This window comes from Astatotilapia calliptera, chromosome 19 (genome assembly GCF_964374335.1).
Source record: "Astatotilapia calliptera chromosome 19, fAstCal68.1, whole genome shotgun sequence".
Lineage (NCBI taxonomy): Eukaryota > Metazoa > Chordata > Actinopteri > Cichliformes > Cichlidae > Astatotilapia > Astatotilapia calliptera.
In genome coordinates this window covers 23999815-24013793 of record NC_137440.1, presented here as the reverse complement: position 1 = coordinate 24013793, position 13979 = coordinate 23999815, and the positions used below count along the sequence as shown (strand labels likewise).

General features: G+C 40.1%; 1 protein-coding gene across 2 annotated transcripts in view; it reads right to left on the bottom strand.

Annotated features, from left to right (window-relative positions):
• The window catches only part of myo10l1 (myosin X, like 1), a 48945-nt gene that overhangs the window by 15658 nt on the left and 19308 nt on the right, over positions 1-13979 (bottom strand). The window contains exons 3-17 of one of the 2 annotated variants that reach the window (XM_026151793.2): positions 6577-6735; positions 5310-5497; positions 4538-4672; positions 3844-3968; positions 3654-3667; positions 3455-3539; positions 3122-3228; positions 2618-2747; positions 2398-2516; positions 2125-2271; positions 1035-1135; positions 829-895; positions 468-560; positions 310-378; positions 144-226 (exon numbers count right to left, since the gene is read on the bottom strand). In XM_026151793.2, coding sequence (XP_026007578.2) covers positions 144-226; positions 310-378; positions 468-560; positions 829-895; positions 1035-1135; positions 2125-2271; positions 2398-2516; positions 2618-2747; positions 3122-3228; positions 3455-3539; positions 3654-3667; positions 3844-3968; positions 4538-4672; positions 5310-5497; positions 6577-6735 — 1622 coding nt within the window. Of the gene's footprint in view, positions 1-143; positions 227-309; positions 379-467; positions 561-828; positions 896-1034; positions 1136-2124; positions 2272-2397; positions 2517-2617; positions 2748-3121; positions 3229-3454; positions 3668-3843; positions 3969-4537; positions 4673-5309; positions 5498-6576; positions 6736-13979 lie in introns of those variants that run through there. The other variant, XM_080293889.1, reaches the window with a different exon arrangement.

Genomic DNA, 13979 nt, shown 5'->3' with positions numbered 1-13979 from the left:
GTTTGGACTTCAGCCCAATAATTCATATCAGCTTAAAACAAGGCAAACAAAACATGGATTTACCTTTAAAACCCTTCTTTCTTTGAATGACTGGTTAATTAGACCTCTGAGTCCTAATTAACCATCATATCTGCAGATATTACCTGCTGTCCTTGAGCATGTTCAGGATGTCATCTCTGAATGTGTCTCTGTTCTTCTCCAGGATTCCTCTGACATCATAGAGGACCTGTCGGAAACAGATATTATAAACTACACTGACTTTACAACACAATGATGGCGTGCAGCAGGTCCGTTCTGAATAAAACTCACCTCTCCAGCATAATGTTTGATACCAAACTGATGATCAGCAAGTCTGGGCTTGACATAGTAAGGGTTTGTCTGCAAAAACAGAAGCATGGCATTTAACATAAGCTCAGCATTTAGTGAATTACGCATAGAGGTCATTAGGAGATGTGTAAATAACTCACAGAGTGTCGGCTGTGCAACTTCTCCAGCAGAGTGAAGTCTGTTCCTTTGGGGAATCGGCTCTCTTCATTCACTAGTGCCAACAAGCCCAGTTTCTAGGACAGAGAAGGAGGGGGGAGGGGTAAAGTGGTGTTATTGCATCAGTATTATGAAATCAGCACCACTTTCTAAGACATCGGCCCCACAAATTATTAGATTTCCAAAAACAGATCTGAAGGAGGCACCCAAGCTGGTCTTTAGTAATGGTGAAGTACTGGAGTTTTTATTTCAATTCCCTTCAACGGACTGAGAAAAGATCATGCACTCAAAAACTAACATCTTCATTACATTTATGCTATGAGTTATAGCAAATGTATTTTTTACCTTCTCTATGAGGTCAAGACACTCGGCATTGTCCATCCAATCAATTGCTTCCCACTGAACACCTTCCCTGTGGAGAGTACAACAAAATATTTATGCAAGGAAAAAGAAAAAGGTCATATTTAAATTTACTCTTCCATTCCCTTTTCCTTAAACACTTTAAAGTCCGCTTCACAATCCGAATGTCTTTAGGTTCCATATTCACGTACCGGTTGTACTCCAGCTGCTCCAGAGAGAAGATGTGCTTGTTGAAGTACTCCTGAAGCTTCTCATTGGCATAATTGATGTTAAACTGTTCAAACCGGTTGACCTACAGGCACAGAGGCAGGGATTGACTTACAGACATGTCATGGTTCTGTGTCGTGAAACAAGCTCAACTTTGTCTGGATCATCTGGATCAGTGAATCTAAAAATGGCGATCCTGCATAACGGCAATCACAAAGCTGGTTATTGTGTGGCTCAGCTAACTCTGGGTTCATGAATCCAGCTAGTAGCACGTTTCCAAAGTATTCCAGTTTTGCCAGAAAAAAGAGAAAATGCTTATTCAAGTTCTTCTTTTATTTTAAGTGTCCTAATTCTGGCTCTTTGCTGTATCATTATGAACAAGTAATGCATTTGCTAATCTGTTAGAAGTTAACCAAGCAGAAAGGAACCCTATACCCTCTTCTGTGGTTTCCTCTGCCTTAAAAACTCCACCATTAGACTGCCATTTAGTCTCATTCAACCGCTGTTTAATATGTTTGTTTATATGGGGGGTTTTTTGTGTCCACTAATCAGATGGCAGATCCGGTCCTGCTTTGGTCCTATCGAGCTTTCCTGCTTCTGCAGCTTTCCCTAATTTGGCTTTCCTTCTGTCCTCTCCTTGGCTTGGCTCAGATCATCTCAGTGCTCTCCTGCAGTCAGTACTCAACCTGCCAGCTCCATATTATTTCCCTTCTGCCTCTCTGCCTTTTTATCCCCCTGGTCTAAAGAGACTCAAAAAATACTTTTGTAAATTCTTAAGTTTTGTTAATAAATTATTCTCTGTTACACCTGGCCTCTAATTTCTGTGTTTTTCGTATAGCTCTTTCTTTTATAGAAAAGAAAAACCTTATTAGTAAGCTTTTTCATTTGTCTTTGTCAGAATCCTATATGAATGATAACTCAGTGTTTCAGTGAAGTGATTAGTCAGTAGTAAGAAACTCATTAATCTTGCTTAGTAACAGGATGAGTAGCAGCTGGCAGCTTAGGAAGCGGAGGAGAAAATTCATGACCTCAAAATCAAAATTTGCCAAACAGAGGGAAGGTCAAAGCCCTCACCTCAAAGTTCTCAAAGCCAAAGATGTCAAGGATGCCGATGGATTTGAAGTTTTCCTTCCCCTTAATCTTCTGATTAATCTTGAGGATGATCCAGGAGAAACACTGGGAGTATAACGCCATGGCGACAGAGTCCCGGGAATCAATAGCCTGCAGCAATGAGGGGGAAACCCAAGGGAGGAATGAAATGAGTAATGTGACTATGTCAGGAAGAGGCAGAAATCAAACATGGAGGGGTAAATTAAAGTGTGTTTATATGCATGTGTGTATAGGGACCTGCTCAATAGTAAGTGGGGAACAGATTTCCTCTCCTCTGAGGATTATGGAGCGCTGAGTCATGACTTCAGACAGCTGGAAGGCATCCAGCCCCAACAGCTCACTGGCATTGGTAACCACTGGAAACATGGGCAAAGACATGTTAAACATCTGGAACGTTTTCTATGTCTACCTCGATTTTTATATCATCTAACTCACTTTCTATGAGCACTTCTCTGACCTTGCTTGGTGGTGATCTGAGCTCCTCCTGCAGTCATGAACTCAATGTTGCCAAGTTGTAAGACTCCCGACAGCAGCTTAAACATGTCTCTGATCTCCTCCTCCGTGAACTCCAAGACCTTTAGCGCCTCCTGTGCAAAGACGAGCACGGGGAAAGAGATTGTGAGCACTTTCTCAGAGCCAAAGGTTCATTGATAACATTCACATCCCAGAAAAAGGTTTGATGGAGGGGAAAAGATCTTTATTTCTCTGAGGCTAACCTGCTCTGCTCTTAAGACAACAATATGTCAGTGTTCAACAAAAAAGATTAACAGTTTTATGGCTGTGAGGACATCAAACTTTACAATCTAAGGCCACCAATCCTCCCTGCTATCATCCTGTTAGCATTGGAATCTCTCTGCTACTTTTGTAACTGGATAAAAAAAACAATAGATAACAATAGAGAACTGTTCTTACAGACCTCAGTACATCTACTTGAAGAACTGAAGACAAAATCAATACTGACCATAACACTGTTAAACAGCTCTTTGTCATTTAGACTCTTGTCCTTAAGACATCCTGATTGGCTGAGGTAGTGGTAAGATTCAGCGGGATCCTCCAGGAAGTAGAGGCCTGCAAGAGCAAATGTATAATGTGAGCAAACGATATGTATTCACAGGTAAAAGTTAATGATTAATAATGTTTGTCCATCAATATTTATTCTTCTCTATTATAACTGAAATCAAACTATTTTTACAATAACTTCTCACATGAAGCCAAAAGTGTAAATTGGATCATTGAAAAATAATAAAAATAATAAAAGCTCGCTGTTGATATTTACGCTCGCACAGCTTCTTACTTTTTTGCTCTTTACTAGCTCCTGCCAGCAGAGCGTAGAAGATGTGGTAGTTTCGCTCTCCGGGGTTTTGTCGTACCACGCGGTTCTACAGAAAAATCAGGGTAGCAAAGTTTCCATGAACATTTTATTGTGATTGACAATGTAAGACTGACACGTGACTCCTAATAAATTTGATACGAGGAGGTCGAGACATCCTTACCTTTTCAAGTAAATCTGACAGGAAGTGAGTCAAAGAAATTCATCATTCATATAATTCACCTTCTAAGAATCAGAAACATACATTTCTACCACAACTTTTTATGCGTGTATGCAAAAACAAGCACCCGTTCAATCATACACAGGTGTAAATTTCATGCAGTTAGATGTATTGTGCTTTAAAGCAAGGATACAATCTATGACGCAGCCTCCTTGGATGTTGCCGCTCTCAGAGAAGTGAAGTTGGATGAACTTCCCAAAGCGACTGGAGTTGTTGTTGTAAACAGTCTTAGCATTACCAAAAGCTTCCATGATGGGACTGAAAAGGGGGAAAAATTATTTTTACAGTATTTTTTTTTTTACCATATGTTTTCCAGAAAAAACTTCAACAAATTCGACATTTTAAGGAGAACATAATATCCATATGAGCTCAAACCGTGCTCACTTAGCACTCGCACAGTTGTAATCCTGACACTTGGATTTAAATGATATGAAATTTCAGTTACACAAAACATTATTCTTTGAGAACTTAACACCCTGTTAGAGATGTAAATAAAAGGCTTTAAAGTCTCAAGTAAAATGAGCTGGTAAAATCCCAAAGAAAAGGCAAAGGCCATAAGCAGGCCTTGAATGGCTGCCATCTTTACCATGTAAGCTGTTAATCTGATATATAAAATGTGTAAAACACACACTCCTAATCCCGTCCTTTTACTACTTACACAAGTAGTCATTACAGAAACTTAGACTTCATCATATTTTCTGGCGTTAGTGATTATTTCTTCACCACAGCCTAGCAGGTAGCACGCTCCATGGAAAAGATGCTAACCCACTGACTTGTTTCTTGGCATTTCCTGAAGCTTGTCATGTTTACTTCACTGATTCGCATACCTGCTCTGTACGATGGCTTGCTCCACACGCGTGCTTTTCTCTGAGGGAGGAGTTCCGGCTGAGTTCTGGCTCATCACTGACAGAAACTGCAACAGCAGTTTGGTGCTTTCAGTCTTCCCTGCTCCTGATTCCCCACTGGAGTACACATACACACAAAGACACACATAGCCCAATTAAATCCTACACACAATGACCTTCACCGACATTCCCGTATCTTGAACCTCTCCGGTTATCTAATTGGTGTTGCAGGTTGATAGACCTCAGAGATATTCAGCCTATCGTAATCAGGCTGAGCACAAGTGAAAGCATGATGGGATGGTGGACACTAGAACCAGATCAGGCCACTTAATCATGCGAACCAATAACCCTACTTTAATTTGGAAGAGGAAATTGTATTTATTTTCAAAACAAAGGGAGACACGGTCATGATCACAATCTATTTGTTCTCTAGCTTGGTCTTGAATATTGCTCTGTCTCGCATTTCCAATCAACCACTGACATCAATATGTCTGGGATGCAAACCACTTCCACTTCCTTAAGCCTTTACCTTGATTTTTCATTAGGTCTAATAGCTGTCAGTGTTTCACTATCTATGCACAGGCTTCAACTACAAACAGGCATAGGAACAGCAGGATTTTCTGGGAATAAGCATACTAGAAATAGTAGACTAGAAAGACAAGATTTAGGAAACAAAGTCATGTTTTGATAGCTTAGTAGAGAAAGATAGAGGGATAGATGGGTAAAGAATTCCCTGAATGTCCTCCATCATTACCTGATGAGGATGCACTGGCTGTCGTGGCGTTTCCAGATGCAGCGGTAGCATTCATTGGCTACAGCAAAAATGTGTGGAGGGAGTTCCCCCAGATGGTGCTTGGAGTACAAGTCCACCCTCTCTAGGTCATACAGACCAGGGATCTGCTTGTATGGGTTGACAGCTGCCAGGATGCTGCCGATGTTAGTCTGAAAACAGCGAAGGAGAGACATTTCAGGTTCAGTGTCTGTATCATCTTTCCTTTCTTTTTATTATTTGATTATATTTGGTCCACGTTTATCCACTTTCTATATTCATATGACCTTATTGGCACATTTAGTGGACTATCCACATATAAAATAGTGCTAAAGGACACAGATACACATGAGTGCATGAGAGCGCAGTAATACAGAAAGCAGACTCACACAAGAGAAATTCTTTTGATCATCTTAAGGTAAATCCGTATATGGACAATATTTCATCATCTAGATTAGGCAGTCTAGATAATCTAGCTGTCTGGTAATCTTCCAGGTTTCCAGACTTTTGAAAATTTCTGTGCATCAGCATAAAAGTGATCAAAATGTAAAGACTGCAATGCATACTGATCCCACAGTTTGGAGGAGAGGGCATTCATGTGTAAGGATGCCTGGGTTAGTGATCAAAAAGAAACTTTTATGCGTTTTATTTCCTATCTGCATTGTAAAACGCGCATGTATTCAAACCACAAGGCCATCAAATCAAGTGATGTTGCAGATTTTAAACTGCACTATCGCACCATAAAGTCATTCATATGGTTATTTTTTTGCAATGAGAATGATATATGCTGTGAAATGGTGAGCAGGGATATGATGCTTCTACAGTTAGTGGGCTTAAATATCAACATATGAAACAAAGCAGATAAATTTATTTCGTAAGAAGAAAAAATAGAATAAATCCTGCCAATGGCGTGAGACTATTTAGGTTCCTCTTGCTGCAGAATCACTAAATGACCACCTGATTTAATAAAACATGAAAGTTTTAGACAGTTTCAATAAGGAGCAATTTTCAGTCCTCCTAAAGAGCTAAAGTTGGCCTGTCCTAACCACTGACAATTTCATTTCATAGCACTCACTTCTCTCTCCGTCTTTTTCACTTACAGACGGGGAGGCCTGATGAGTGGATTTGTGTCTCTTTCTAAAAGCCTCACTCGTGTAAGCAAAGGAGAAGGAGGTGTGTGATAATATAAACACACATAATGGCCCTGCACAGACATAGACATAGACACACATGGCTCGCTGAATGCACTCACATAGATGCAATCCTTCTGGTAGCGTTGGTAAAGGTTGTGCATGATAGCGGCTTCGTGCAGCTCCGCCAGTGCTGACATGTCCTCCACCCCATCGATGCTTGACTGGTGCATAGCGTACACTCGCTCCCTGGTGACCTCGGCCTGCTGCAAGTAAAACACCTGTATACAAGGAGACGTAAAGATCATCACCCAGTTTTTGACTTCATACTTTGGCATGAAATAATACAATAATATTCACAAGTGTTGTGAAATAGCAATCTAACAGCAATGCAAAGCAGCATATGTGCTGATTGTGCAACACTGACAGTCACTTGGAGACAACAAATGTGGATAAATCGAGACTCGTGAGACCAGGTAGCGTTGAATCTGTGTGAATTTCAGCCTCAGTTTCCCATTCTTAGTTGACAGGAGTGGCAACCAGTGTGGTCTTCTGCTGCTGAAGCCTTGACGTCTTACAGTTTGACATGTTATGAGTCCAGAGCTGCTTTTCTGCCTAGGTTATTTGTGCTATTCAGCCGTTATTAAGGGAATTCCTTTTAGTAGTTTTTTTGTTGCTATTGCTGTTTTTGTAAGTTTCTTGAGTCTAAAGGTTTCTAGGCCAGTTTAATTATATTTTACCTTTTTTTGTTATTGTTGTTTTTGAGCTAACATAACCTGTCACTGGTGTAAAATAGGTTCATATTCACTGTAATGAAATTAGAGTAAATGTAGTCCCCAAAACTAGAAATATTCCTTTAAAGGCTTTTGTTTGTAATTTAAAAGGAAATATTCTAATAAATAACACAGACCAAAACTGAATAACTGGCTAATCAATGTTTCTGACACAAACAAATACATGAAAGACTCCAGCATTCCAACGTCTCTCCATTTTTAGCATTACAGGCTAATTGTGATGCAACATGATGAAAATCCACATGGTGAGAATACAGAGCCTCACGGCTCCCTTCAGACCCCCCATCTCATCTATGTCATCCATTGCCATGGCAACTAGAGAATTAGGGGACAAAACGGGTGGAGAAGCCGGCTGTGGGAGGGGAGGAGAAAGAAGCGAGAGAGGAACACCGTGAGGACAGAAGCAGAGAAGATGAGAGAGGGCAATGGATCTGATCTGGAAGGACATGACAAGTGAATGCAGCTCAGTGTGTATTCAGGTCAGGCACATGGATGCTGCTGCCACAATTCCCATCCGTCTTCCTCACACACGGTGCACAGACGCACACAGGCTGTCATTCTACTTCAGCGTAAAGGTCGCTCATTCACTCCAGCGAAATCAGCCCGGCCAAGAATAGAAACCACGGCCTTTACGATACTGGGTCGTTAATATGTCATCTCAGTCTCACAGCCAGCCTCCACCCTGAGTGAGCTTGCTGCTGTAACAGATGTGGTGGAAGTCTGTTGAAAGCGGCAGAAGGGTGAGCTGTAGGCATTCCGACATCCTGTTCTTAAATAAATCTATTTCACTCCAGTGACGCTGCCTTGCACTGCACAGAGCTGTTGCGTGCCGACGACTCTCTCAGGGCAAAAGAAATCATCCCATGCCAACTGTTTGTTGCATGTGGCTGACAAAAGAAACCTGTGTGCAATATGCTGCCGTGTTTCCACTTTTCTCTCTCTGAAATGCCAAAACATCAGTTAAAGTATCGCAATGCTAATGAAGTCGGTAACATTTCTGCACTCACTGAGCTGTAAATGAAATGACCCAATTGTACCTCACCCTCCATTATAGAAGGCATGACTCATGTATGATGACACGTGCAGCTAACAGCTCTGCATCTTTACTGTGACCCCATCCATTTAAAAGGCCCTGTGTTCTAAATTGGATCAATTTAATGTTACGTGCTGTAGAATGCTTTATGCATGGAAAAGACTGCCTGAGTGTTGACCCTCTTGCTGCATGAAGCTGATGAAGAGGATTGTGACCAGATAACGTAGTATAACTTACTAATATTTTATAATTTAAGAACTCAGCGTCATTTACTTTCTTGCTGAGAGTTACATGAGAAGATGGAAAACATCTATGATATATTTATCTGAATGTCTGAGTTATTAGTCTTCACTTCACTGCTTTGATTTTGGGACCCACTGCTCTTTCTTCCCTATTCACACTTTGCACTGCTAAAGAATCTCTAAAGCTTCATTTTATGCTACCTGCTCACGACCAAACAGACCAAAAAAGGTAGCAACCAGCTGCTAATCATAGTGGAGCATTTAAGAGCTAAAAAGCCAGACATTTAAAAGCTCATCGGAGACCAGGGATGAATATTGAACTTAAATCCACCCTGTGAATGAATGATGATGTTGATCCATATCTGACCGTATCTGTTTTCTCTTGGTTTAATTAATGCTACGTCCTGCTATTTTCAACCTTTGAAGCTGATCTATGTGTGAGTGTGGTTGTGCTATCATCACTGCCTGATGTGTGAGTTAGACACACGCTTGTCTACGAAATGAGATGGACCATCGTGCTTGTTTGTCATGATGTGGACAGCTGTGCACATCCATATTGCAGATATTACAGGCAGACCTTTTTTTAAAAATAGAAAGATGAAAATACTCTTGAAAGATCTCCACTCCATAAAGCTTTTCTTTCCACTTTTTTCCATTACTTTCTCATCCTATTAAATCATGATCTCCCACTGTTTTTTTTCTGAAGTTCTCCATGTCTTCATGTCTTAAACATCACTTCTGTCTCTCTCATCTCTCTTTCTCTTTGTATGTCACCCGTCTTTTATCCCTCCCCCATCATTTCTCGTGTCTCTGTTCCTTCGATCTCGCCTCTCTTATCGTTCCACTCTTCATTAATTTACCTCCTTCTCTTCTATCTGCCCCACACTGCATTTTTCCTTTCCTTTTTCCTCTCCTCTGTATTGCTGTTCTCGTCGTCAATACTGTTTTCCTTCAGCTTGTTTTTTATACTTCAAGTCTTTCCAGTATACTTTGCTATCTATCTGTGTATGTGTATCCCTCACAGTGAATCACTTAATGCCTAAATGGCTCAATCTGAGACCCCCGTCTGTAATTGAAGGCACACCGAGAGCCTTTTCAATCAGAAAGTCAAGCACGCCTGTGCAATCCAGAGTAAATTACAGTGGAAGGGAAGCTAAGACTTCACACACACACAACACTAAGAAAAAAAACACACCAGGTCAACAGAGAAGAAACACAAATGGATGCCTGCATGTTGTATTTACATAGCTATATTTGCATAACTTATCTTCATAACTCTGACCAACAGGAATATCCAGCAGTAGTCTTGAAATGTATTAAAATAATCTTTGATTTTGCTCTTCTGGATTTTGAATATTTCTATAAATTCTAACAACTTCCTCATACAAGTCTAACATTCCTGTATAACAGGTTAGCGGGATAGCACTAAAAAACATAGACATGCATTCAAACTGTAACACCTGTGACATCACTCCTGCTCTTTTATTTATTTTTCAGCAGCTGCTGTGACATTATTTTAACATTTCACTGTGCGTCATTGAGATAGCTGACCTATTCTCTACACTGGCTGAGTTTTATCTGTAAATGTGCAGAATTACGTCAAACTGAAGTGAAGGAGTTTACTGATTGTACTGTTTACCCTAAGGACACATATATCCATATAATATTGGAAAAAGAAGCTCTACAATAGGAAAATCAGTGAGTTAAACTCATGCACCTAATCTCCTTTTAGGTTTTTTTTTTATTTGAGCATACTCTCTTCCACAAACTGCAACTTGTATATAAATGGTAACCTATTTTTTATATTTGTTCAGACTGGTTGTTTTATATCTATATTTAATTTGTATGGAGCTGAAAGAATAAACTGCCTACAGGGTTGAAAGAATATTCAAACGAGCCACAATCACATCCTCATAACATACAAGAGAAAATGGCAAACAAATGGCAAACTACCATTAAAGGGGGGAGGGGATTGCTAAAATGTATATTTGAAGAATTTCTTAACACAATAACTAAACAAATAAATTCCTGGGATACTTTTCTGCAACATATAACTGGTTATGAAGCCAAAAAAAAAAAAACCCAGCATTTAAAGCAGATATTCACAAGTAATTCAGGGAGATGAGATGCTTCAAATTTGGAAAGTGTGTCAGTAACTGAAGTAACCTGCAGCTGAAGTGAGAGAGGGGGAAAAGAATTTTGCAGATGTCTCTGTTTTCTTTCATTGCCCTCCAATAGGTTTTAACACACATTCTCTACATGGAGCCTATCTGCACATTAACCCACAAAGAAAATAGGTACGAACACACTCAAACTGTGCTGTGATGCAGATGCAGATGTACGCACGATAAATCTGACTACCCAGAGAGTCTAAAATGGGATAGTTCATATTCAATAATTCATCATCCAGAACAGGAGCAGAAGAACAGCGAGAGGAAAATACAGAGATAGGCTGAAGTAGAAGTAGAGGATGGTTAACTAACTCTTATCTGTCTTCACTAAGACAGGAGTGGGAGATCATACTCGGCGAGAAGGTGGTCAGAAAATCCCACCACAAAATTTGAAAAATTGTTTTAGTCCATCTCTGAGTACTCTCTGACTTCACAACACCTAACATTCAGGCCTACACTCTGCTGAAGACGCCAGACTTAAAATTGTGATTCACAAAGATAGTTATCTGATAAAACTACTTTCCTAAAGTGGCTGAGTAGTATTGTTTTTAGAAAACTTGCACCAAATTCATTGCAAAGAAAGCCTATTGGGATGATCTCAGACTGAAAATGACAAAACAGGTTAGTATGATTCACTTTTTCAGAACACTTCTTCCCTTTTATCATTTTCTTTGCCATGTAAAGACATTTTTAAGCTCACACACATATACATGCAGTGCTTCGAGTCTTTCTGTAAAACTCTCTGATGTCTGAAGCTGCTTTGCATGATTGAGGAGGAGAGCCGGAGGAGACGAGCCTCTTCATCTGACTTCACATATTAGCTGCAACCACAGCGAGGAGATAAAGATGGAGAGACAGAGAGGAAGAGAGCTGTGAGCACAGTGACCTACATATTCTGTAGACCTCTATTCGCCAGTGCAGATTTAGTATCACATAGTTCCGTACAGCACCTGCAGGTCTCCTCACTGACCTTGGATCTGAAGTGTCAGATCTAAATGAGTGCAGTTGGGATGAGCAGGTCTTTAGTGTAATCTGATCACTGAAATCAAAGTACACTGTGGGCAACGGCAGCCAGCAGTGCTTAGCAGTGCTCGTTTGCTAAAAACTATCAAGCCTGCAGAATATGAAGAAGGATTTTTAAAACATTTATCAGCATTCCTGACTACAGACAACATTGATTTGCTTGGGTATGAGTCAAGACAGTATTGGGTGTAATGCATTACATTATAATGACTGGTTTTGCTTTCACACTACTGTAAACATTTTGCATTTTTAAGGAACACGTTACTGGACTTAATTCAGTAACTGCATTACATTGTTACTTGCTTTACAAAGGTTCTTCAGTTATCTGCACAGCAGGTGGATAACAAGCTTTTTTCTTTCTGTGCTATAGTCAGCTTTATTGTAGTAAAGCAACTATATCAGGAACAGCCACATTATGCTGCTAGCAGAACTTCAGTTCTTTGCAAGCCCCTGCAAAGACAGCATGTTAACACAAAACTAAACAGGAACACAGAGTGATGATGAAGCTGAGTGAAAGCCGACCACAGCTCAGCAGCCAGAAGTTCAACAGGTAACAAAAGCAGAGATAATCAGTCAGGCTTGGAACCTTCGTTTCTTCCTGCTCATGCTGCTAAAGTGGAATCACAGTGGAAGTCTCAATGTGCTGGTTTTCAGCGTTGTTTTGTGATGTCGGTTTTGTGTTCATACATAAAAACTAAAAGAAAGATCACATAAGTGAGATTTGTAACAAGGATTTGTGTCGGTGTATAGGACTGTAGGGTAAGGTTTTACGTTAAATGTTTTTCAGGTTATTTTATGTAGTAATGAGAAAATAAGGTAATGAGAAATGTAATTTTCTCCTGCAAGTAATTAAATAATGTACTGCATTACTTTTTAAGGAAAAATAGGATTTGAGTTTGAAGAGGAAACACTAAAATTGTGTGAAGCATGTGATTGTAATTTGTGAACCACCCTCACAAACTAGGGAAACTACGGAGCAGCGGTGCTAACATTAGCATCAGTATGCTAACATGGCTTCAATAATAATTTGCCTTGATCGCCATCTGAACAGTTTTGCAACTGGCATCAAACATAAAACAGAGCCAACACCCATGGAGATGATTATTTTACTAGGTGACTATTATAAAATCCAAATAAACTTGATGAATAAATTTGCCCTGTCTTAAAACATTACTTTATTCCACAGAGCCAGAATTAGCACTGAACATGTGTTCTAATCAACTGGACTGACTAAAACTGGACTAAAAATCCTCCTTTAAAAATTAGCACTCACACTACCCTATAGGGGGTCTCCGCCTTGCATTAATAAAGAACACTGCAGTGCCTGGAAAGGTGTGAATAGATGAAATGCAAGTGAGTAAGACAGATACTTTAGCAAAATGTGTGTGCGTTCATCCGTATTTTTGTGTGAAATTATGTTAATCTCATTATGTTATACAGAGCAAGTGTGTAACTACGGGGATCCTCAGAGGGTTAGAAATGTGAAACTGAGTAGAGGAAGTGGGTCAGGAGATCACAACAACACTAGCTTTCTTCCGTGGCGAATCGGCCCAAACATTTCTGAACTTTTCATTAGGCACATTTGACCGAGTACGAGGGAGGAGTAGTTGTGCGTAGTAGTGCATGTGTGCGTGTGTGTTTCTAAGTATGCAATTGTTGTGTGTGTGGACAAGGAGTGCTGCATCCCTGCAGCATGTTCTGTGCTCGCGTGAGCTCTCGCTGCAGCTTTCACGCTAGCTACTGAAATCCAGGTCACACAGCACACACAGTCCATAAATCATCGCAAACGTAACCTGAGTGTGCGTGCATGTGTGTGTGTGCTATATAAGTGTATGGCAAAGGTGCCCGGTGGAGGCAGAAAATGTAACATCCCCCACTAAAGAATATATAGGTAGGAGCCCTTTAATCATATCAAACACCAACTAACAGGATATTCAGAATGCCAATGGGAGCTCTTTGAAATCAATTGCAACTAGTTAAAGTGCTCGATTTGCTGTATGTTTTATCTACCCATTTTTTAAATTACCCAGTTTCCCCAAAGGTTCATTCATTTTTTGCCTTATGTAGCCTAACGTTATCAAGTTCTCTACCAAGAAAACTATTCAGACTTAAAGGAAAAGGTGGATGTTTTTATCAGTGCATTTGGATTGGCTTAGCTCTAACCCTCAGTCATGGTCATAAGTTTGTCATGAGGTGAGAGATGGGATGATACTGCAAATTCAAGAAACTCAAATGAGTTTTCAGGAATAGTTCTCCAGTCTT